General features: G+C 38.4%; 1 protein-coding gene across 5 annotated transcripts; it reads left to right on the top strand.

The window, feature by feature from the left end:
- The first annotated feature begins 1,122 nt into the window (after positions 1-1,122).
- On the top strand, positions 1,123-23,990 carry THUMPD3 (THUMP domain containing 3). 5 transcript variants are annotated; one of them, XM_064593086.1, is made up of 10 exons: positions 1,123-1,253; positions 2,578-2,866; positions 3,931-4,008; positions 12,288-12,764; positions 14,702-14,832; positions 17,107-17,176; positions 19,535-19,650; positions 22,655-22,765; positions 23,417-23,540; positions 23,724-23,990. In XM_064593086.1, exons 2-10 carry the CDS (start codon positions 2,612-2,614, stop codon positions 23,868-23,870), a joined length of 1,509 nt encoding a protein of 502 aa, XP_064449156.1. In that variant the 5' UTR covers positions 1,123-1,253; positions 2,578-2,611; the 3' UTR covers positions 23,871-23,990. The 5 variants fall into 5 exon arrangements, with proteins under 5 accessions (XP_064449156.1, XP_064449150.1, XP_064449174.1 ...); XM_064593080.1 differs by having other exon boundaries at positions 1,184-1,270; XM_064593104.1 differs by lacking the exon at positions 1,123-1,253 and adding an exon at positions 1,316-1,462.
- The last annotated feature ends 181 nt before the right edge of the window (positions 23,991-24,171 follow it).

Below are 24,171 nucleotides of genomic sequence, written 5' to 3'. Positions count from 1 at the left end.
GGAAGCCTGCTTCTCCCTCTCCCACTCCCCCTGCTTGTGTTCCCTCTCTCGCTCTCTCTGTCAAATAAATAAAATCTTAAAAAAAAAAAATTTAGCCACCAAAATAGATATTTCATTTTTTTTAAGATTTTATTTATTTATTTGAGAGAGAGCAAGAGAGAGCACAAGTGGGAGAACAGTTTCCCTGCTTAGTAGGGAGCCCACCCTGGGACTCCATCCCAGGACACCCAGATCATGACACAAGCCTAAGGCAGACGCTTAACCAACTGAGCCATCCAGATATCCCTCTTTTTTTCCCCCCCTCATTTTGGTTTTAATTTGCATTTTCCTAATGATGTTGAGCATCTTTTCATGTGACTATTGGCCATAAGTGTATTTTATTCGGAGAAATAGTCAAACCATAGCCCATTTTAAAATTGGGTTATTTTTGTTGTTGAGTTGCACAAGTTTCCTTCTAAAATAAGTTAAAAACATATTTAGGGACACCTGGGTGGCTCACTGCTTAAGCAGCACTCTTGATTTTGGCTCCCGTCATGATCTCAGGGTGTGAGATCCAGCCCCTCCAAAGACAGAGGTTGCAGTCGGCTTGAGATTCTCTCTCCCTCTCCGTCTGCCCCTCCCCCGTCCCTAATAAATAAATATTTAAAAATATATATATATTTAAAGAAAAAAATAATAATCAAGAGTGCAATTGGACAAAAGTAGTGAAGGCAATATATAACTCAGGGACTAGTTTCAACAACACTGGGTCAGACGTGATGAGGAAGCATTCAGGAGTTACACCATCCAGATTCAAAACCCAGTTCTGCTTCTAAAACGCTGCGCCTGACATTTTGAGCAAGATATGTAACCTCTTTGAGACTCACTTTTTCCGACTTTAAAACTGGGATAGTCCGTGTCACTTCAAAGAGCTGTTGGAACAAATGAAATGACGCGTGTGAAGCTTACTCAGTGCTTGGCATGGCGAAGCACGCTATAAAAGTTAGCTACTATGATGACAGGCCACAGGCTCCGGGGCTCTCCAGATTCAGCCCGTAGAGCGTCCTGGCCCCAACGGCAACAGCTTGCTACCCCACATGCGGCGCCACCGCGCACAGACCTGTATGCGCATGCTCCCCTCTCCACGACCTTTCGCGGGCGCACTTCCCCAGCTCTGCGCATTTGGGATCGCGCAGCCTGACTTCCGTTTCCGGTGGAGTCGAGGCGGCTTCCGGCGGCGTGACCTGAGCGCGTTGGTCTGGCGGAGCAGGAAGGTCTGCGCTGGCGGCCGGTAACCGGGCAGTGGGTGGGAGCGGCCGGGTGTGGCCCATCTGACCCTCGGGAGGGAGGGACGACCTTTGTCTTGCGACCCGAGCCAACACCGAACTGGACTTCAACCCGATCCTGTTGCGGAGCATTTTTTGTTGCTTCTTCTAGGCCTTCCCCCGCACCCCGGGATTCCTATCACTGGGGCCCTGTGGGTGTGAGTCGGGAGACGTGGGTTTCATTCTAGCCTGCGCCACTGATCGGCTCTCTCTGACCCTGGGCGGGATATGTCTGTCCTTTCGTGGGCTTCAGCTGCTTTATTTAGAAGATGGAAGTCGTATTCTCAGGGATTAGAAGCTCCTTTGGGGCTGGAACTGACTTTTATTAGTGTTACACACTGTCGCCTGCCCGGGCACAGAGCAAGCAAGAACAGGTACTCTGTAGGTACTCCGTGCCTGCTTGTGTTGTTTTGGGTCACAAAACCTTTGGGAAATCTAGTGAGCGCTATTGATCCCCACTACCCACCTCTCTAAGTTCCGCCCCGCCCCTCCGCTTACAGACAGGACGTTTCACAGATACCGTTGCCAGTCCATGGATCCCAGAGCCTGGCCTGTAGTAGACGTTCAAACATTGGCAGTCGTCGTATCGTAGATGTTCAGTTCATCTTTTTTAAATGTACGACTCACTATCCACTTCACAGGAGGAAGATAGATATCCTCTTAGAAGGTTTTAATCGTGGGCCTGGCAGTATGTTCTTCTCACTTAAGTCTCCCAACAACTCTAGAAGAGAGGTATTAATTCCCGTTTTTGCAGATGAGGAAATTTAGGAATAGGAGAATAAACTTGTTTTAGGCCATTCACCTTGTGAATGGTGAGGGCAAGAATTCAGACCCGTATCTGCAATTCCAAAGCCCTATGTTCTTAACTACTGGCTGAAAAAGGACTAGATGTAGAAGTGTATTTGAATGTGTTCTAGCAGCCACTGTTGGGGAATTGTTAACAGTATGTGGCGGCTATTATCAACACAGATGGTCCCAAACCAGACATTTCATGCTGTGGAAATACTATTTCTCTGTCTCCTTTTCTTCCGTAGCATCTATATTGCTTTTTAAATAATAGCACAGTTTACATCCTGCTTTCTGTGCCCATGTTCTTCAATCCTTTTATCTTTGGTGAATATTGATTCACGTGTGTTGCCTTCATATGGCGGTATCAGTTGTGTTGCCTTGTTATTCTGCTAGCCCTCCAAAGCAGGTGTTTTTAATTATAGTTGAACTATGAGGTGATATGTTTAGGCATTATCTCTTTTTCTTTTTTGTACTGCTTTTAAAGGGACTGTATTAGGAATCTTGGAAGCACTGCCAGCATGTCTGATGTTCAAGAAGCCACTAACCAACTCTTGGATGTGAACCTTGATGAGAACTGGAGGTCTATACAAGTGACAGGAAGTGATCCTAGAAGTGAGTCTGAGCACCTCCAAGTCACTGTTGGAGCCACTGTACCTACTGGTTTTGAGCAAACAGCTGCAGATGAAGTGAGAGAGAAATTGGGGTCATCATGCAAAATCAGCAAAGACCGGGGCAAGATATATTTTGACATTTCAGTGGAAAGTCTGGCTCAGGTTTGAATGAAGCAATATTTAAAATAGTTTTCTAAAAAGGTCATTTTATGATTATTTTCTGGCTTACAGACCCCTCTTGAATCCTTTTTGCTTTTCTTTGCTCTGCCCCACGTCTGGTGATTTTAAAGTATTACTCATTTTCCATCCGGTACTGATTTGTAGGTTTGACTAGTAGGTTTCCTATATTTTTAGCAGTGATCCTAATATTTCTTGAGGATGAGTTTCACTAGAAAGAATCCTGTGTGACTTTTGAAGAAATTCTGAATATCTGCCAAATGTCTTTGAATTTCTTTACTTCAACATCTAACTGAAGTTTAGACTTTGGTGGTGAAGCAAATAAGGAGAGATTTTTCTTTTAATCTGTGTCAAAGAAATTCTTGCTCAAAAGTAATTAGGAATCACTGAAGGGAGAAGTCGTCAGCAAACTGCCATCCCACTTGAATAAAAGCTAACCAATATTCATTACCATATAAGCATCGTGAGAGCAGGAATTGTCTGGGGTTTTTTGTGTTCTTAGTGTCTGGCATATAGTAGACACCCAGTAAATATTTGGGGGATGTATTGGCAAGCAGATATTTTCTACCCAGTATCTTAGTTAATAACCTCAGCAGCTTTGTGAAGATAGGTGCTTTTATTATCCTCATTAATCATTAGGCTTAGGAATAAGTAATTTCTGCAGAGTCGCTCAGCTAGTAATAACAGCTGGACCTCAAACCCTGTGCTCTTAACCACTGCACTCTACAGTGTACCCTAGGGAGCCAAGAGGGAAATATGATAAAGCCCCACTTGACTTTATCTTCCTTTCTCCCCTAAACCTGTGTTTCCCCAGTAGCACTTCAAGCTATCTTTCCATCTTCCTTCTTACGTTTCTGTAGGGAAATAGAAGCTAATGGGTAACCAAAAACATGGGAGACTGGGGATATGGGGAAAATTTAAAGTACAAATTACAGGTATTAGCTTCTTTAAAATGTTTATACCTAATTTTTATATTTAAATGTTGATAGTTCATGTGATTCAAAAGCTTTCTTAGAACTTTGTTTCTAACATTTTTTTCTCTTCTCCAGGTTCATTGTCTGAGATCAGTTGATAACTTATTTGTGGTTGTTAAGCAGTTTAAAGATTACCAGTTCAAAGAAACAAAGGTGAGTTTTCCCAAACATGGTAGCTGACTTTCAGCCATCTTCCCCAAAGAGATTATTCCCACATTTTGCATTCTATCGTCTAGCATTACGGCTCCTTTTGTAATATAGAATACTGGGAGGCTTTTACAATAAAAATCAGAAATTTGTTGACAGCCCATTCCAAAAGTTGTTTTTATTTATTTATTTATTTATTTATTTATTTATTTTTAAAGATTTTATTTATTTATTTGAGAGAGAGAGCATGAGCAGGGGGAAGAGACAGGGAGAGGGAGAAGCAGACTCCCTGGTGAGCAGGGAGCCCGATGTGGGACTCGATCCCAAGACCCTGAGATCATGACCTGAGCCAAAGGCAGACACTTAACCTACTGAGCCACCCAGGCGTCCCTTTATTTATTTTTAAAGATTTATTTATTTGAGAGGAGAGAGAGCGTGTAGGGGAATAGGGGCAGAGGGAGAGGGAGAATCTCAAGCCAACTCCCCACTGAGCACGGAGCCCAATGTGGGGCCTGATCCCACAATCCTGAGATCATTACCCGAGCTGAAATCAAGAGTTGGACACTTAACTGACTGAGCCACCCAGGCACCCCAGCCAAGAGTTGTTTTTAAAAAAATGAATATTGTGGGTAGTGGGCAAAACAGGTGAGAGAGGGTCAACAGGTACAAACTTAAAATTATAAAATAAGTCCTGGGGATGTAATTTATAGCATGATGACTATAACTACTGATACTGTACTGCATATTTGCAAGTTGCTAATAGAGTAGATCTTAAAAGTTTTCATCACACAAAAAATTTTTAGAACTATGTAGGGTGACATGTTAACTAGACATTGTGATCATTTCGCAATATATACAAATATTGAATCATGGTGTACACATGGAAACTAAAATAATATTGTATGTCAGTTACATCTCTTTTGTAAAAGATGAAAGAATAACAAAAAATAAGTTAAAAGTGATTAATACAGAAAAATCTTGAAGTGTATAAGAAACAAAATAAATTGTTTGACTTTCTTACAAAAAAGTATATATTTTTTTATTTTTATTTTTTTTTAGATTTTATTTATTTATTGGACAGAGAGAGACAAAGCGAGAGAAGGAACACAAGCAGGGGGACTGGGAGAGGGAGAAGCAGGCTTCCCGCTGAGCAGGGAGCCTGATGCAGGGCTCGATCCCATGACTCTGGGATCATGACCTGAGCTGAAGGCAGACGCTTAACGACTGAGCCACTCAGGCGCCCCAAAAAAGTATATACTTTAGATTAGCTTTGCTTATATATAGAATTGCTTCCAGACTGTGCATCAAAGTGACTGAATCATCTTACTGAATCAAGATAACACTTTCTCTCACAGGTTTCCTTTTGCCCTTTCTTCTCTAACTTCATTTTTTGAAATAAAGTCAAAACAGTATCTAAATACTCCTTCATTTGTTAAGACAACAGCTTTGTTTCCATTTTGTACTTAGCATCTGATTCCTAAATATTGATATGCTGCCTAAGTTGGAAGTTTGAAAAATGGATTGCAGTAAGGCCTTAGTATTTTTCCACATTGTTTTTTGGTCAGGTTTCCAGAGTCAGATGCTTGAAAGCTTTTTTCTTTCAGTTTTATTGCCTATATTAGAAACAGTGCATTTTTAAAATCTGTGATATACTGCCTAATTCTCTAGTTTTTATTTATTGGCAACAGGTTGATTTCCAAAGCATTATTCAGTAACTGATCAAAGTGATATGAACCCATAGTCTAGAGAAAATAAAACCAGACCTAAAAGAATTCAGGCTGAAAATAGATTAAAATTTTATTAACTAAAAATGTAACTTTCAGCACTAGTATTATAACCCTGCAGACTTCTGATAATTATTGTCAACTGAATCATATCAATAAAACTAGAATATAACAGGCAGGCTACTGAAAATTTTTGCTGCTTAGTATTTGGAAATTTTAACAGCCAATTCTGTACATGAGTAAATGCTAACAGGCATTTTTAAAAACTATAAAAAAATAAATTTAAAAAACCCTGTAAAGTTCCATCTTAAATTCTGGCCTTTATTAATATTTTCTTAAATTCCTATGTTTTTGGCATCTTAGAGTTTGCATTAGTTTGGATGGTTTTGAGCTCTACTTGGAGGTGGATTTGATACTATGTAGTGGTTCTACATGAGCCAGCTTTTCAGAATTGCTTTGTAAGTAACTGCAAAAGAGTTTGCTGGTGGATGTCCCAAAAGAAGAGCAGCAAGGATTAAGGTAGATTTTCAGATCTGTACAAGGACGTGTATGTGACCATGAAAAATTGTTAAGCCTTTCCCTTTATGGACTTATGTTGCAACATAGCCCCATACCCTTGTTTTTAAATATTTGCTTCTTGCTTTCTGTTAACCATCAGTTTGTTTGTGGCATTATACTGTCCCATATCTTATAAGAAGCATATTAATTAGTATTCTAATAAGTCCTTTTTAAGTATTCAGATATCATGAATTGATTAACCTGTTTTAAAAAAAAGGGATATTATTTGTGCTTTATATGGGTTTTTTTTAAACTAGGTAATACATGTACTTAGAGCAAAATTGTAAAGACCCAAAGGATATGCAGTGAAAAGTGTTTGTTCCTCCATCTCCAAACCATGCAGTTCACTCCCTTGAGGCAACAACTTCTACCAATTTATTGGATATCCCTCTAGAGATATTTTATAAATATTTGCATTTTATGTACTTACACAAATGAAAGCATGCCACACATACTGTTCTGTGCTGTGCCTTTTTCTCCTATATCTTAAAGATCGTGCCAGTATCATGTTGGATTTCACTACGTCATAATTCAGGCATTCCCATTAGGACATTAGGGTTTTCATACTCTTGTTACTACAGTGGTTCAGCAAATATCCTGTATATATCCATCTACATATTCAATCTGTGGGTCATTTTTCTGTTTAATAAAATAGTTTATTTTACCAGTACTTATTGCTAGGTCAGAAATGTTTGGTCTTGGTCTGTCACAGTTATGTTACACACATTCAGCTTTTTCTTATTTAAAGTTTATGTGTTTTCTTCACATTTTTCCACATTGTTTTATACTAGTATGAAAAGTTTTGTTTTTATTTTGTGTTGTTTAGTTTGGTGCTGAAACCCCGGCTGTAAGGCTTCTTCTAGCTGTTATTGTAACTACAACTTTTTTTTTTTTTTTAAGATTTTATTTATTTATTTGACAGAGACACAGCGAGAGAGGGAACACAAGCAGGGAGAATGGGAGAGGGAGAAGCAGGCCTCCCACAGAGCAGGGAGCCCGATGTGGGGCTCGATCCCAGAACTCTGGGATCATGACCTGAGCCGAAGGCAGACGCTTAACAACTGAGCCACCCAGGCTCCCCATAACTATAACTTTTAAACTACTATTTTATGTAGTAGTTTTTGAATCCCTGCTAAGAGCAGTGATGAAGTTAGCATATTTTCCACATCTCCCCTCCTCCTTTTTCACCCTCCAATTTTATTATTTTCTTAGTGTTGACCCCCGTGCTTTTATTTATTTATTTATTATTAATTTTTTTTTTTAAGTAGGCTCCACACCCAACATGCAGCCCAAAGTGGGGCTTGAACTCATGACCCTGAGATCAAGACCTGAGCTGAGATCAAGAGTTGGAAGCTTAACCAAATGAGCCACTGAGGCACCCCAACCCCAGTGCTTTTAAATACATTTACTAATCAGCTTTAATGTCTATCCTTTTATCTCTTCACAGAGGAAGATGTGAGCATCTGTTTCCTTCCTCCTTTAACTACATTCCAATTTGTGATATTTACAAATGACAGATTCTGCTTGTAATCATAATCCCTGTTTTCTTTTTATCTCTTGAATGGCATGAGTTCAGAAATTATTGTTTTTCACCTTTACATTTGATGAAGAGTTTAGGTATAAAATTTGGAGTCACACATTTCTTCCTGAAAAATATTGTAGGCAGTATTCTTTTTCTTCTAGCATTAAATGTTGCCATGGAAAATTCTGAAGGCATCTTGTTTTTTTCTCCTTTATTTGTTGCTTTCTTGATATTTTTGCTTCATGCCCAGATTTTATTTGTAATCTCTGAAGTCTTACAAGTTCACCAGGATGTGTCTCATTGTCAGTAATGCCTTGTCAAGACATGTCAGTCTGTAAAGAAGTTTATATCCACATACATTTTTTGAAATTTTTCTTGAATTATTATTATTTTTTTTATTAAGTAAACTTTACACCCAGTGTGGGGCTCAAACTCACAACCTTGAGATCAAGAGTCACATGCTCTACCAACTAAGCCAGTTGCCCCTAATTTTTTCTTTCATTATCTCAAATCCTTTCTTCACAGATAAACCATTATACATATGTAGGATCTCTTGACTTTCTTTCATGTTTTAAGATTTTCTTTAATCTTTTTTTTAATTTTGCCCACTTGCGTTGTATTTGCTTTACCTTTCTCCACATCCCTTACTGTGTTTTCAGCAGTGTCTTTTGTATGTGGTGCTTTCAATATGGTCTTCATTTTGCAATGGTTTTATTTTTTCATTCCACTTGATTCTTTGAACTCTACAAGCTCCTGTTTAATCTTTTTATGGTGGCTCACCTCATCTTTCTGCTTTTATATCTCCGCTTGGAGCTCTTATTTAACCAAGGTATTTCCTCATTCCATTTTTTTTTTTATCATAATATGCTTGATCACAGTTTTCACTGTGGCACTGTCTTTCTGGTCACTGTTTTCTGTCTGCTCTTTGTTTTTCTGTTCCTTTCCTCCTTTGTCCTTTTCTTATGTTCATATAAATCTCGTGCTGATAACTTTTGATGATTGCTCATCTGTGAATGAGGAAGTTCCTCCTGGACCTGCTGCTGATAGGAGGCTCTTGTGGGAGGAACCAGGAACTGTTCCAGGACATCAAGAAATTCCCCTGCTTGCTGTTTAAGTTCCTTCTGACACGCGAGGCCCTATAGCTCAGGGGTTAGAGCACTGGTCTTGTAAGTTCCTTCTGACAAAGGGTTGTAGGTGAATGAGGTCTCTCTTACTTTTTTTTTTTTTTTAAAGATTTTATTTATTTATTTGACAGAGACAACAGTGAGAGAAGGAACACAAGCAGGGGGAGTGGGAGAGGGAGAAGCAGGCCTCCTGCTGATCAGAGAGCCCAATGCGGGGCTCGATCTCAGGACCCTGGGATCATGACCTGAGCCGAAGGCAGACGCTTAACGACTGAGCCACCCAGGCGCCCCCTTCCTTTTTTTTTTTTAACAGCTTTATTGAGGTATAATTTCCATACTATTGCATAAGTTCTTTTAACCAGTACTTCTCTCTATCCTGAAGAGATCAGCAGCTTCAGGGTTATTTACACTGTAAAACATCTCTTTCCAAGCTCTACCTTATCAACATAGCAAATAGAGCATGTCTCTAAGATTCCTTGTTTAGCCTCCATTTCTCTCCCTTGCTTGTTCTTGGTATAAATGAAGTCCAGGGAAGCTCCTTCTGTCAGTATACATACTTCTCTGCTATTCCAAAGAACAGTTTATTTGCTATAACTTCGCAGACTGCTCTAACCTTTGTCTGAATCTATAGGCATTCTTCCTCTGGTGTCTTCCTGCACCTCTGTTTGACCTTCACTACACTTGGGAATTCTTATGTTAGAATTGTAATGTTATGGTTCAAGGTTACAGGTATGTAGATTCTATTAAGATAAAGTCATTATTTCCGTTGGTGGTGGTGTTTAGAATGGTGTCTGGAGAAAGAAAGGGGCTGTGCCGGTGTTCTCCATCACATTAAACCTCCAAGTCCTATAGATGCCCTTTATAAAAGGGAAATAATTTGTAAATAGAATTGAATTTGCCGAACCAAAATTTACCATTATTCATCAGGTTTCAATTAGTATCAAAACCCTCCCTCCTCCCCATTTCAAGTCTCAGTTCCATCAGTGAACACTGATCTCTTTCTAATTTGATCGTCAGTAGCATATACTGTCTATACCAGCACTCTGCAATAGAACCTTCTCACTGGAACGTTTTGGGTCTACACTGTCCAACACAGTAACCACTAGCCATTAGCGTGTGAAATGTGGCTCATGTGATTGAGAAACTGAGGTTTGTTGTTGTTGTTTTTTTAATATATATATATTTTTAAATAAGCTCTACGCTCAGTGTGCAGCTTGAACTTAATGACCCTGAGATCAAGAGTCACATGTAAATAAATAAAACATTTAAAAAAAAATAGTCACATGTCCTACCAACTGAACCAGCCAGGTGCTCCTGAGCTTTTCATTTTAAATCATTTTACTTTCTTTCTTGTATTCTTTTATTTTTAAAGATTTATTTATTCGAAAGAGAGAGAGTACACGAACGGGAGGGACAGAGGGAGAAGCAGGCTTCCTGCTGAGCCAGGAACCCCACCCAGGGCTCAAACCCAGGCCCCCAGGATCACAACCTGGGCTGAAGGTGGACCACTTAACAACTGAGCCACCCAGGTGCCCCTCATTTTACTTTCAATAGCTACATGTGGCTAATGGCTGCTGAATTGGACAGCACGGCCCTGCACCACCCATTTTAACATTAATCACATTATCCAGTAGCCATTTATTGAGCACTATTTGTATGCCATGGACTGTTCTAGACATGTGGCTTACAGCAGTGGTCAAGACAGGTCAGGTCCTTTCCACCCGATTTCTGGGAGAAGCCTTGATGGTGAACAAAACATAAACCTAGTAACTTTCAAATAATGCTGAGCTCTGTAAAATAAAATGGGAAGAGAATGACTTGAAAGGACAGCTTTATGAAGAGCACGTCTCTCAGAGGATATGCCTTTTAAATTACTATTAATAATGAGAAGGGAGCCAGCAGTGCAGAGACCACATGAAGCAAGTATCTTCAAAGTAGAGGTAAAAAGGGAGTGGGGGAGAGAACAGTTCTGAAGTGATGTAAGAGAAAGAGGCAGAGGTCAGATTATGTTGGGCTCTTTGAGGAATTTAGATATTATATGTGCAGTGGGAAGCTACTGAGGGGCTTTACGCAAGGGAGGGGCATGATCAGATTTACTTTTTTTTTTTTATTATACGGCCGTTTAAAATCTTTAATCAAATTTCATCAATTACCAGCCATATTACATGCCATGATTTAGCTTTCTATAAACAATTTTGCTTTCTGTCTACAAATCAGTGTCAATGAAATAAAAAATAAAACAGTATCCTAGGCAAAGAACTTTATTAACCTTGTTTCAAACTTTATTCCCAGGTTTCTTCAGCTTAATTAGCTGCAAAGAGTGAATTGTGTATAAGCAAAAACTGTAAAGAGCTGCAGTGTTCAAGGGCTTGGACTTAAAAATATTAGAGATCTAGATTTTATCAGATCCATGAACAAAATTTTAAAAAGCAGTCGTAATATAAAATAGCAGCCCCCAGTAACTTCTTCAAATTTTATCTTCTTCAGAGGTTGACTCAATTCAGTTTGCTTCATTCTTGGAAGCTTCATTTTAAAAAGATTCTGGGTGCGGGTGCCTGGGTGGCTCAGTTGGTTAAGCGACTGCCTTCGGCTCAGGTCATGATCCCGGAGTCCTGGGATCGAGTCCCACGTCGGGCTCCCTGCTCGGCGGGGAGTCTGCTTCTCCCTCTAACCCTACGCCCTCTTGCGCTCTCTCTCTCACTCACTCTCTCAAATAAATAAATAAAATCTTTAAAAATAAATAAATAAAAAGATTCTGGGTGCTATTAGAAATTGGAGAGATACATTTTTCACTGCTTCTGGTTTCTTTTTCCTTTTAAAAAATTCTAATTTTTAAGGGCACCTGGCTGGCTCAGTCAGTGGAGTATGCAACTCTTGATCTTGGGATCGTGAGTTTGAGCCCCACGTTGGATATAGAGATTACTTAAAAAATAAGTAAATAAATAATAATACTTCTTTAAAAATTGCTTTTAAAAGTAGTATATATACATAGCACAAAATTCAGAAGGAAGTCAGTCAGTGAGAGGTAAATTGCCCTCCCTCCCGTTTTTCATCCACCCACTTACCCTCCCTAGAGGCAACCATTTTTAATAGTTTCTGATTGCTTACATTTTAATCTTAAAGCCCAACTTCTGGTCTACCAGTCTAGTATTATTTTTAAGTTGCTTAATTTGTATTTATCTTAATTTTCAATGAAATTTTAATTTCTTTAATCGTAGACATTATTTTATTTCCTCTTCTGTTTTGCACTCCTACCACCCCCAGTGTAATGATTAGTGTAGTCTATAGGCAAAGTGTAGGGATTTGTTCAATAAAAGTGGTGAGAGATGCATGGATTTCATTCTCTGTCCTTTATAGGAAGAAGTTCTAAAGGATTTTGAAGAACTGGCTGGGAAGCTTCCATGGTCAGACCCTTTAAAAGTATGGAAAATTAACACCAGTTTCAAGAAAAAAAAAACAAAGCGCAAAAAGATGAATCAGAGTTCAGGTAAAGAGAAGATTGATAACGGACAAGGAGACAAGACAGATGAGAAAGATGATAAAAAAGGATTCACTAACAATACCTTAGATTCCCATATCTTAGACTATTATGAAAATCCAGCCATCAGAGAAGAGATATCAACATTAGTAGGTGATGATTTGGCATCTTGCAAAGACGAGAAGGATGAAAGTTCAAAAGAAGAAACTCATCCTGAAGTGCTGAAGTTTAGAGTCACATGCAACCGGGCAGGAGAGAAACATTGCTTTTCCTCAAATGAGGCTGCAAGAGATTTTGGGGGTGCTGTTCAAGATCACTTTAAGTGGAAGGCTGACATGACCAACTTTGATGTGGAGGTATGTACAGGCTCTGATTATGATGATTCAAGAAGGCTATCACAGATAGGTAGCATTTTTAGACTAACCAATTTTATGGGCGGCTACATTGTGGCCACAGAGCTAATAGGGTGTGGTTAACAGGAGCATGCGCTACGAGACAAATCTAGATTCAGATTTTGACTCTACAACTGCATAACTTTGGACAAGATACTGTCTCGGAGCCTCTGTTTTCAAGTGGAGCCATCAGTAGCATATACTTTTAAGTGTGTCCTGAAAGTTAAATGAGATAATACATTTTGGTATTTGGTTTGATACCTGCTGTATACTAAGTGCTCAGTAGATGGGAGCTATTAAGACTTGAGTTTTGGGCACCTGGGTGGCTCAGTTGGTTAAGCGACTGCCTTCAGCTCAGGTCATGATCCCGGAGTCCTGGGATCGAGTCCCACATCGGGCTCCCGGCTCAGCAGGGAGCCTGTTTCTCCCTCTGACCCTCTCCGCTCTCATGCTGTTTCTCTCTCTCTCTCTCTCTCAAGTAAATAAATAAATAAAATCTTAAAAAAAAAAAAAAAAAAAAAAAGACTTGAGTTTTTTGGGGCGCCTGGGTGGCTCAGTTGGTTAAGTGGCTTGCTTTCGGCTCAGGTCATGATCCCAGGGTCCTGGGATCGAGCCCCACATCGGGCTCCCTGCTCATTGGGGAGTCTCCTTCTCCATCTGCCTCTGCCTGCCACTCCCTCTGCTTATGCTCTCTCTCTCTGGCAAATAAAATCTTTTTTTTTTTTTTTTTTAAGATTTTTTTTTTTTTTCATTTATTTATTTGAGAGAGAGAATGAGAGAGACAGAGAGCACATGAGAGGGGGGAAGGTCAGAGGGAGAAGCAGGCTCCCTGCCGAGCAGGGAGCCCGATGCGGGACTCGATCCTGGGACTCCAGGATCATGACCTGAGCCGAAGGCAGTCGCTTAACCAACTGAGCCACCCAGGCGCCCTGGCAAATAAAATCTTAAAAAAACAAAAAGACTTGAGTTTTTTAATCTAGTACTTTTTACATTATGTGGACTTTCAGATTATAAAATTCAATCAATTAAAGCAGTTATTTTGGTTTTTTTGTGTCTTGGTTGTAGAGTTTTACTACTTAAAAAAAGTGGAGTACATATTTAAAATAAACCCCAGCCTCCTGGGGCACCCGGGTGGCTCAATTGGTTAAGCGACTGCCTTCGGCCCAGGTCATGATCCTGGAGTCCCGGATGGAATCCCGCATCAGGCTTCCTGCTGGGGGTGGGGAGGGGGGGAGGGGGGGTCGGCTTCGTCCTCTGCCCCTCCCCCTTTCGTGCTCGCTCTCTCCCTCATTCTCTCTCAAATTTCTCAAAAAGTTAAAATTTTAAAAAATATGTATAACCCATAAATCTACAAAATATGTTGATACTGTAAAAATTCATGGAGTATCTGCTTATAGTAACTTACAGTGAATGAAAAGAGTAAAACAGGTTTTGAAATTTAAGAGTACATACTAGATGATTTCATTTATATGAAGTTCAAAAAAAAAAACTAATTTGTGGTGGTGGTAGTCAGATTAATGATTACTTTTGGTGGGTACCAACTGTCAGAGGACAAGGGGAGCCTTCTGGCATGTGCTAGAAATATTGTATATCTTTATCTTGGTGGCAGTTACACAGTGTATATAGGTAAAAATTCCCTGCACTGTATATTTGGGATTTGTCCACTTTATGCAAAGTATAGCTCAATAATAAAGTAAAAAAAATTAATTAATAAAAAATCTTAGTGCAGTGTGAGCAAAATAAAGCTTTTATTCTTTTTTTTTTTTTTAATTTTCTTTTTAAGCAATCTCTACGCCCAATGTGGGGCTTAAACTCACAACCCCAAGATTGAGAGTCACATGCTCTATTGACTGAGCCAGCCAAGTGCCCCTATTTTATTCTCTTTTGTTTTTCTTTTACAGGTTCTTTTGAACATCCATGATAATGAAATTGTTGTGGGCATTGCATTGACAGAAGAGAGTCTCCACCGAAGAAATATCACACATTTTGGACCTACAACACTTAGATCTACTCTTGCCTATGGGATGCTTAGGTAAGAGAATGGGTTTGCTGTCTAGATTAAAGTGACACCTTGGGGGGCGCCTGGGTGGCTCAGTTGGTTAAGTGTCTGACTCTTGATTCAGCTCAGGTCATGATCTCAGGGTCCTGGGATCGAGCCCCATGTTGAGCTTTGTGCTCAGCGGAAAATCTGCTTGAGGATTCTCTCTCTCTCCCTCCTTCCCTCCCCCCCCAACCCCTGCGTTCTTTCTCTCTCTGCCCCTCCTGCTCTCTCTCTCTCTCTTTTTCTGTCTCTAAAATAAATAAATCATGGGGCACCTGGGTGGCTCAGTTGGTTGTGTCTGACTTCAGCTCAGGTCATGATCTCAGGTCAGGGGATCAAGCTCTTCGTCAGGCTCCCCACTCAGTAGGGAGTCTGCTTCTCCCTCTCCCTCTCCCCTTCCCCCTGCTTGTTCTCTCTTACCCTCTCTCTCTCAAATAAATATATAAAATCTTTCAAAAAATAAATCTTTTTTTAAAAAGTGACACCTTGATTTGAGTTTTCCCTTTAAAACACCTGAATATTGTGTGAAGTACTGTGTTGGAATTTAGTGGATAAACAACAGGATAAAAAGCAAATGATCTGTTTCTTTCTCTTGTATCCAATGTTGATTCCTTGTAATCCTGAAAATATCACTTAACTACCATCTCCGTTTTCTTGATTTTAAAATGAGAACAGTAGTTTTCATCTGCCTCTGAACATTTCTGTTTACAAAGGATATACTGTATGTTGGGAAATACAGCAAATTTTACTGTGTTTAATTTCTGTGCCATGAAGCAGATGAAAGCAGAGGTTTTTATATTTTTATTTATTTATTTTAAGTAATCTCTAAGCCCATTGTGGGGCTCTAACTCACAACCCGGAAATCAAGAGTCATATGCTCTATCGGCTGAGCCAGCCAGGCGCCCTGAAAGCAGAGATTTTTTAAATGTGTATGATATGGGGTGGGGGTAGGGGGCGGGGGCAAAAAAAGTGTATAATGTGTAAATTAACATGGGGAGCTTTTACTAATATTTTTAAAATTTATACTCACAGCATCTCAGGAATCATCCAGGATTTTCCACTTTTTCAAGTGCAAGACCTAGCTTGCTTTCTCGTTTGTCCTTTGCCCTTTTATTGGGTGCTTCTTTCCACCTCTAGGACAGGTTGTCTTCTCTAGGTTTCTGTTCTCCAGACTGCAAAATGGGTTTGATGTGAGACTTAAAGGATTGTTAGTGAGGAGTAGATGTAGAAATATATGCTTAATACCTGTTACATAGTGTCTCGTATATCCTGGTATTGATTAATTGTTTATTAATTATTATAGTTCCTTCTCTTCCAGTCTTTGCTTCCTCTTTCACTCTGCTCATCCATGGAGTCACAGTTCAGCACAATTGGAACCTATTAGTATAATGACAGTAATAGAATACTGGGCCCATTTGATAAAGGAACAGCTCCTAGTCTTCCTTCCTTCATTTAACAAACATTTATAATGTATTGCCAGGCATTATGGTAGGATCCAGGAACATGGAGACTTCTTTTGGGTGCAACTATTAGAAACCTAAGTAAGCTAGTTCAAGATAAAAAAAAAAACTGATGATTGCATAGGAAGGGGTATTTATAGGAAAGATACTGAGAAATCTTGGGGAATCCACAGAAAAACTGAAGGGTTGTTAAAAAGATTAAATGAGATAATGAATGCAAAGAGCTTAAATCCATGGCTTGGCAAATACAGAGTGCTCAAAGTAAAGCAGTTATTTTTGGCAAGGTTCTTACCTTTAAAATTAAATTCATAAAGAAAGGAATACTAAATGTCTAATTGCCAATAAACTTATTATCAATACTTATCAATACATGTTTTATTTGAAACACAGTTGAGATTTTTTTTTTCTTATGGAACAGTACAGGTTTATGTACAAAATAAAACTGTATTCTCTAAAGACATGGATGGATAGATAGATACACACGTATATATTAAAAGATCTGGAAGCTCCCGGGTTTCACTCCCCCCCCAAAAAAATAAAAGATCTGGAAGCTAAATTCCATCTGTCAGTGAAATGTGATTTTGGATGAGTCAGAGGGTACTTTTAGCTATACGTAATTTTTTTTTAAGCTCTAGGATATAGAGTCAATCTCTTAATTACAAATTGATCTTTAAAATGAATATCGATTGGTGTTTCTTTATGCTAGCATAATAGGTCCTTGATCTTATAGCTTCAGGAATAGTCAGTGTGAAAGCCCCAGCTATTGATTGAAGTCTTTTCATATAGGCTGTTTTCTTTTCTATAGGCTCTGTGCTCCTCAACCTACTGATATAATAGTTGATCCGATGTGTGGAACAGGAGCAATACCAATTGAGGTAATGATGTTTCTTTATCTTTTGGATAAGCAAGTGATACATCTAGAATATTCTAGACCTAATGGGCAAATTACACATAATGAAATCATCAGGGTTGGGTCAGTGGACCCCCAAGAGTTTTAAAAGAATTGCACTAGTTTAAAAAAAAATTAAAAAAGAAATTGCACTAGTAAAGCTGGGATTTTTGTGTGAAGGATATAACCACTTATTACAACTAGCTAAGGACTGGTAGATTATAAGTGATGGTTACTCAGTGGATTACAGAGGAGGCTGAAAGTTACAAACTGGTGAGTCCCTTTTTTATAAAAGACAAGCTGGTAGACTCGAAGGCACAAGCATAAACTGGAGGAAGGTGTTCCATCTCTATAAAGTGAGATTATGCTTCTTAATCCACATAGGCTCTTGGAGGGAGTAAATATAGTTATAAAATGGAGAAACCTATGATAATGTTATTTAGATTTTTCAGGAAGTCTAATATGGTTACACACAAACGCTCTTAAATGGTTTTCAAAATTACTGTGATACTAAGAGGACTCAAAAACTACTTAAAGCAAAACAGGAAATGGAAAGGCATTTTCTAAGTAGAGAACATTTAACAGGAGAGTCTCCTTGAATCAGTATTATCTAAACTTTTACAAATAATTTGGAAGAGGGTGCTCCTCTTTAAAATTGCTTAAATTTATTTTTAAAAATTGCTTAAATTTATGAGACATAGTAATTTCTTACATAGAGTATCTAAAGCCAGTGGGAATAAACTGCAAGGAAATACACAGATTCTATGAGTGGGCAGAAACTGGACAGGTGAACAAGTCCAAAGCAACCCACAAAGGGAAAAATAATATTCAAATTGCAATTAGAAAATGACATGTGTCATTTGGGAGCTAAAATCCCAGAAGGAAATCTTGGTAGTCTAGATGACTACTGTTTTCTGGTAGTGTGAGCTAGAGAAATTTACTGTCACTAAAGAGCTGCCCACAGAGAAAACTCAGTTGTTGTCAAGAATTCCAGGAACAAAGCAAAGTGTTCCTCTCTAGCATTAAACCTTGATGTACCTATGTCTGAAATAGAAGGGAAAGTTACTACATATCAAGAAATATACAACAGAGCTACAGAGTCCAGAAGAGCCCAGCCTCCAAAAAGATACAGAAAAAGGTTGAGGCATTTCCATGTAAGAGTAGACATGAGAATGTTAATATAGAAAAATCTATACTGATACATGATCAGAATGAACGAAGTTATGAAATGATAGACAATATGTATACAGAATTGTTCACCCAAGTATAAAATAGTGATCTAGAGTTCTCCTTTTAAAATTTGGAAGTACTACAAAATCCATCTTTTTCAGAGGCCGAAAGTCTAAACAGATTGAGACAAAAAAATGAGTGTTGGGGAATCAGAATCACTTGAGAGGCTTTCATCAAATTCTGTAGGTCTCTTCTACATTACCCTCAAGTGTGTGGGAAAAAGAAAAGGCGATGAAGCCTTGTGTTCATGGATATGGGTGTATTACTGTTTACAAAGGAAGAAGAGGTATTTGTTCCTCATCCCTAAACAGAGGGCAGAACTTCCTCTGCTTTCATATCAGAAACCTGTGAATCTACATGGAACATTGTTCAGCCTAGGGTAGGGTGTCACCTCCATTCCACAAATGATATGTAACATTGGTATTTATGTTCTGTTGACATGTTTCTGAGTTAACATTACAGAATCTTTTCAGGCATGTGGTTATCATTAAAGGCCTATGCAGTGGATAATATATTTTATTTTGAAATTTTCAAATACCCCAATATATCAGATTATATAAAATCCTGTAATCACAAAAGGGTATAGGTTGGTCACTTTAATTTGGTTAAGTTTTTCAAACCATGGTTGTATTTCAGGTCTGTAATGCTTACTATGTGCCAAACACTGCTGTCTGAGGGATTGCATAAAATATGAGACTTGTCCTTAGGGAGATTTCTTGAAAGGCAGACAGGTATAGAAATAATTAAAAACAAGTGCAGTGACAGAGTATGTAACAAAGTGCTTTGGGTTGGGGAGGCAAATGAGAGACAGCTAAGAGAGTTGGGGTTGATGTGAAAGAGTGTGACATTTGAGCTAGGTCTTGAAAGATGCATAGGAGTTCAGCAAGTGAGAAAGAACAGGAGGGCTTTTCAAGCAAGGGGAATAGCAAAGTTCACAACATGCAGTGTTCTACCACTTTAGAAAACCATTGGATTATTGGATTGGATTGTCTAGTTTATTGACAGTCAATTGAAATGATTTTCCCTTCAATCATTTCTGGGTTTGGGGGGGTTTTTTTGTTTTCGTTTTTTGTAGTTTGATACTTTGGTTTTAATATATACTATTGTCTTTTAGGGGGCTACTGAATGGTCTAACTGTTATCATATTGCTGGTGATAATAATCCGTTGGCTGTGAATAGAGCAGCAAATAACATCTCATCTTTATTGACCAAGAGCCAAATTAAAGAAGGGTAAAAATTTATTTGTTTTTTTTTTTTTAAGATTTTATTTATTTATTTGAGAGAGAGAGTGAGAGAGAGAAAGAGCACAAGAGGGGGGAACGGGAGAGGGAGAAGCAGACTCCCTGCTGAGCAGGGAGCCCGATGCGGGACTTGATCCTGGGACTCCAGGATCATGACCTGAGCCGAAGGCAGTCGCTTAACCAACTGAGCCACCCAGGTGCCCAAGAAGGGTAAAAATTTAAAAGATTTTGTAGCATTTCTTAGACTTAGATAATCACTTTTCATATTGACTTCATGAATTAATACCCCCAGTGCATGGTGACATCATTGTAACTAAAATGAACATACTGTGAGACGCCATTAAATTTTAAAACCGTTTATTGAAAATAACTTACAAAAATATTTTACTGTAATTTCCCCACCCCGTGCAACTATGTTTATTTCTGTCTTCCTTTTTCTTATTTGTATATCTTTTTTACTACATAGTGGAAAAATAATGCGTTGATTCATTTTAATTTTACAAATTTTCAAACACTTTGAATATTTTTATATAGTCTTTTTTAAATGACTGCATATTTGTATAGAAATTCTACAGTTTATGTAGCCTTTCCTCTATTATTTGGCATTTTAAAGCAGTGTCAGAGTTGGAAGAAAGCTGAAAGCCATTTTCATATTACCTATAGGAGATCCTGACCAGTGGCCTTTCAGTCTGTCACCATCTCTAATGACTTTGTCTCTGAAGGCTCTCAATTCCGTCTTTGCACGGCTTGGAGTTCTAGTCATGTCTTTTAGTGAACTGAATTCCTCTCTGTACCTCCTATGTATTTGTTTTAGACCCATTGGATCCATAAAGAAAAATCTTAGCTCTGTGTCACACGATGCTTGACATCAGACATTTGAAGGGCTCCCCAGAGTCCCCCTCCTCCTATCCCACTCCTCCAAAATCCTCTCTCCTGCAAGCAAAATATTCTAAGGTCCTTCAGCGTATCCTTTCTAGGCACTGGAAGTCCATTGGTGTCTGGGAAATTCTGTTTTTTTTAATCTATCTGTTGTTACAGTATCTTAAGCCCTGGCCCACTACTCCAGGTTACATTCAGTGATGCCACTTGTGCCGGCCTTTCACCGTTCTTTCAGTTTCATTTGTCTTTGGAAGAATTGGTTGAAATGTCACCTGGTCTTCCATTTCTCACCAGAGGCCTCATAAAATTGTTTGTGTTCTCCTCTGCTGATGCCCTTTATTTTCTCAGAAAATGGCAGGAGTAGATAGTGGTCAGCATATTTGTTGGAAGTACAGATGCTCCATATCCTGAATACATAGCCCAGGGAAGTGGTTCTATCCCATAATTGGCCTTACCAAACCTAGAAACAGCTGCCTCCATAACCCTTAATGTGAGGTTTGTATTTGTAAATAGAAATCAGTGGTTTTAAAAAATATGTATCTATTTGATGCACATATTCCTATTTGTTAGTTATACATGGAATGCCTCATACTGTTTTAGGTCTGTATGTTGGTTATTCTCTTCTTTGCTAATTTTTTTCCCCTTTATTGATGAGAATCACCAGTGCTTTGTTCAGTTCTTTCATATACTGTTTGTTCTATGTTTTTATGCTCACTGCCTGTTTCTTTATTTCTGTTTCCTGTTGAGGTTTTTTAAATTTGTTATTTAACTTTAAGTTACATGCTGTGTGGTTTTTTTTTAATGATAAATTTTCTCTATTTTGGTTTCTTTTTAAATCATTGGTTGTGTACTTGTCTCACTGATCTAATTGTTTGGGGCAGTGCTTTTCAAAATTTAATGTGCATATGAGTCACCTGGGGATCCTGTTAACTAGATTCAGTAGGTTTCAGATGGGACCTGGGAGTTTTGCGTTTCCTAGCAAGTTTATGGGTGATATTGATGCTGCTGGGGCTGTGGCCCAACTTTGAATAGCAAGGGTTTAGATCAGTTTTTGTACCTAAGTAGTTGAAAGGTTTTAACTTATTTTATTGATTAATTTTTATGGTACATTTTGTTGCGTATTTATTGAAATTTTCTTGGGGCTTAGTACATCACCAGTTTTTTTGAAACCTGATAAAACATTTTCAAACAAATTATTTCTATTTTCTGTCTATTTTATCTTGCTTTTCAGACGCTCTGTACCTTTTTTGTCTGTTCTACCTGTACTATTTCTATCAATCTGTCTTGATTTTACTATTTTTTGTTCACTTGTTTTGTTGCAGTTATTGGTACCTGTGATTGTGATTGATATGGCTATTTTCGATAATCTGTGCTTTTTTCCCCCCGTTATGGAGTGACTGCCTTTATTGCACATTTTCTCTTAAATTCTTCATTAACTCTCAATAGAATAACCATTCATTTCTGCTCACAATCTTTTATTTGCCTTTAATTCTTAGCCTGTGCCTTATTGCCTGTTGTATTTTGTTATATCAGCAGCTTTGCCTTAATGAGGAGGATTTGTATCATTTATATTCTTTTGTTATGTTTTTTCAACCTTTTTCTTTGTCTTACTTTTTCATTGTGTGATACATGTTCAATTTTAAAACAAGTATCTCTGTTTTACTAATTTTACGTATCTGTTTCTTTAGGTTTCCTGTTATTGAAAGATCTACCAAACTTTAGATGTGTCACCTCATAATCTTTCTTTCCTGTGTTCATTGATGTTTTACATTCTGTTATATAATTTACTGTTTCATTACTGTTGTCAGTCATCTTTTGTAGTTGTGTTGCAATCTTGTTTACCCCTTAATCGATTTTCTTAAATTGTAGATGAAACCAGACATATTTTGAAACCAACCTTAACCATTTTTTAAATTGTCATTACAGATTTTGTCATTAGAAAAGTTTTATCATATTAACTTAGGATTTCTTCTACATTTTGGTTTAAAATTTTGCTTATTGTTAATGTCACTGATATTGTCATTTTAGTAGCATTTTGTATTTTATAGCAGTCTCTTCAGAAATGTTTTTAGATTTCATACTTCAGAATAAGCACATTTCCTTTGTCCCCATAGCAAAGTGTCCTGGGGCTTGCCCATAGATGCTGTTCAGTGGGATATCTGCAATCTGCCATTGAGAACTGGCTCTGTGGACATTATTGTAACAGACATGCCATTTGGAAAAAGGTGGGACTTGGCTTTTAAAAAATGAGTTTTACCTTCACTTGTTAAACTTACTTCTAAGAGGTCATTCTATCAGACATCTTCAATTCCTTTTAGTAAACTTAGAGCACTTTTTCACTTAAGAATTAGATGATGGATTCACCCATTTTGTTTCTTCTGAGAACTCATGAATTAACTACATTTTGGTCCTGACCATCACAGGTTAATCCACTTCCTGGCCCATTGCTGAATTACAGGATACTTCACAAAGGCTGAGGAAAACTTGGTTCTAATTCTCAGAATAAATGTTTTCTCATCAATGGTTTGGTTTATGTAATCTGTTTATTGCAGTCATTAAGAGGACAACTTACATAACTATGATAGTTGTCAAAAAACTGTTTTGTAGCCAAAAAACTGTATTTATTTGTTTCATATTTCTTAACCAACTGAGCCACGCAGGTGCCCTGCTCATCTGTTTCATATTTCTAAGCCATTTACTAGTAAGTCAGATTACTCATTTTATTGGCATATAATGGCAAAGCCCTGGCTTCTAAAGGGCAACTATTTTTTTAGGTTTTAGCATTTTCTTATTTTAATGAGTTTTTAATTTCTCCTTTCATATAGTTCTAGATGTTTATCTACTAAGTGTTTGACTCACTGGACCTTCTTTTATAGGATGGGCTCCAAAAAGAGAAACTGGAACCTTTATCCAGCTTGCCTACAGGAGATGAGCCGTGTCTGTAGACCAGGGACAGGCCGAGCTGCACTACTTACTCAGGACAAGAAATGCTTTACCAAGGTGCTGTAAATTAGCCCCAAAATTCACCCTGTGGCAACGTTAGGATCTTTTATTTAAACTTAGGGAAATTAGTTTGAGTAGGATTTGTTTTCTCTTCCCCCATGGTTTATTACTACCAACTACACTGCTGGTTGGTCTACAGATTGTCTGCTAATTACTTCTGTCCTTTTTGTGTATACACAGGCATTATCTGGAATGGGACGTGTTTGGCGGAAGGTACATACTGTCTGGGTGAACATAGGGGGTCTTCATGCAGCAGTTTATCTTCTGAAACGTACACCTCAAGCTTTTCATCCTTCAGAACAAGATAGGGAAAGAACTCCTTGGTGATGCAAAGAATGAAGATGGTTAATGGTATTTGTGCCTCCCAACACTGGGAATGTCAGCATGAAGAACATGGTTTGAGAGAAAAACAGTGTTAATAAAATTGCAGTTTGCAGTTTAAACTGATCTAAAGCTCTTCACCTTTGTTAGCAAAAGGTGTGAATGGAATTGAAGTTCTTAAGCAGAGCTTTGGAGCTCTTTTTGAAGAGCCGGGCAATTACTACTTAAAATGCTTTCAAGATCCTAAGCCTACTAAAATGCCCTAGGATTTGGGTTTTGAGTATCTATTTTCAGGCTTCATAGCAGT

Source organism: Mirounga angustirostris, unplaced genomic scaffold (genome assembly GCF_029215605.1).
Source record: "Mirounga angustirostris isolate CCGP_5_RB_7025 unplaced genomic scaffold, mMirAng1.0.hap1 SCAF_1, whole genome shotgun sequence".
NCBI lineage: Eukaryota > Metazoa > Chordata > Mammalia > Carnivora > Phocidae > Mirounga > Mirounga angustirostris.
Note: the sequence above shows the minus strand (reverse complement) of the source record. Positions and strands in the feature narration are given on the sequence as shown.

Coding starts and splice junctions, on each gene's coding strand:
- THUMPD3 (XM_064593085.1), top strand. CDS start 1,533: ATGTCTGTCCTTTCGTGGGCTTCAGCTGCTTTATTTAGAAGATGGAAG. Junction 2,867..3,930: donor CAGTGGAAAGTCTGGCTCAG/GTTTGAATGAAG, acceptor TCTCTTCTCCAG/GTTCATTGTCTGAGATCAGT. Junction 23,541..23,723: donor ACAAGAAATGCTTTACCAAG/GTGCTGTAAATT, acceptor GTGTATACACAG/GCATTATCTGGAATGGGACG.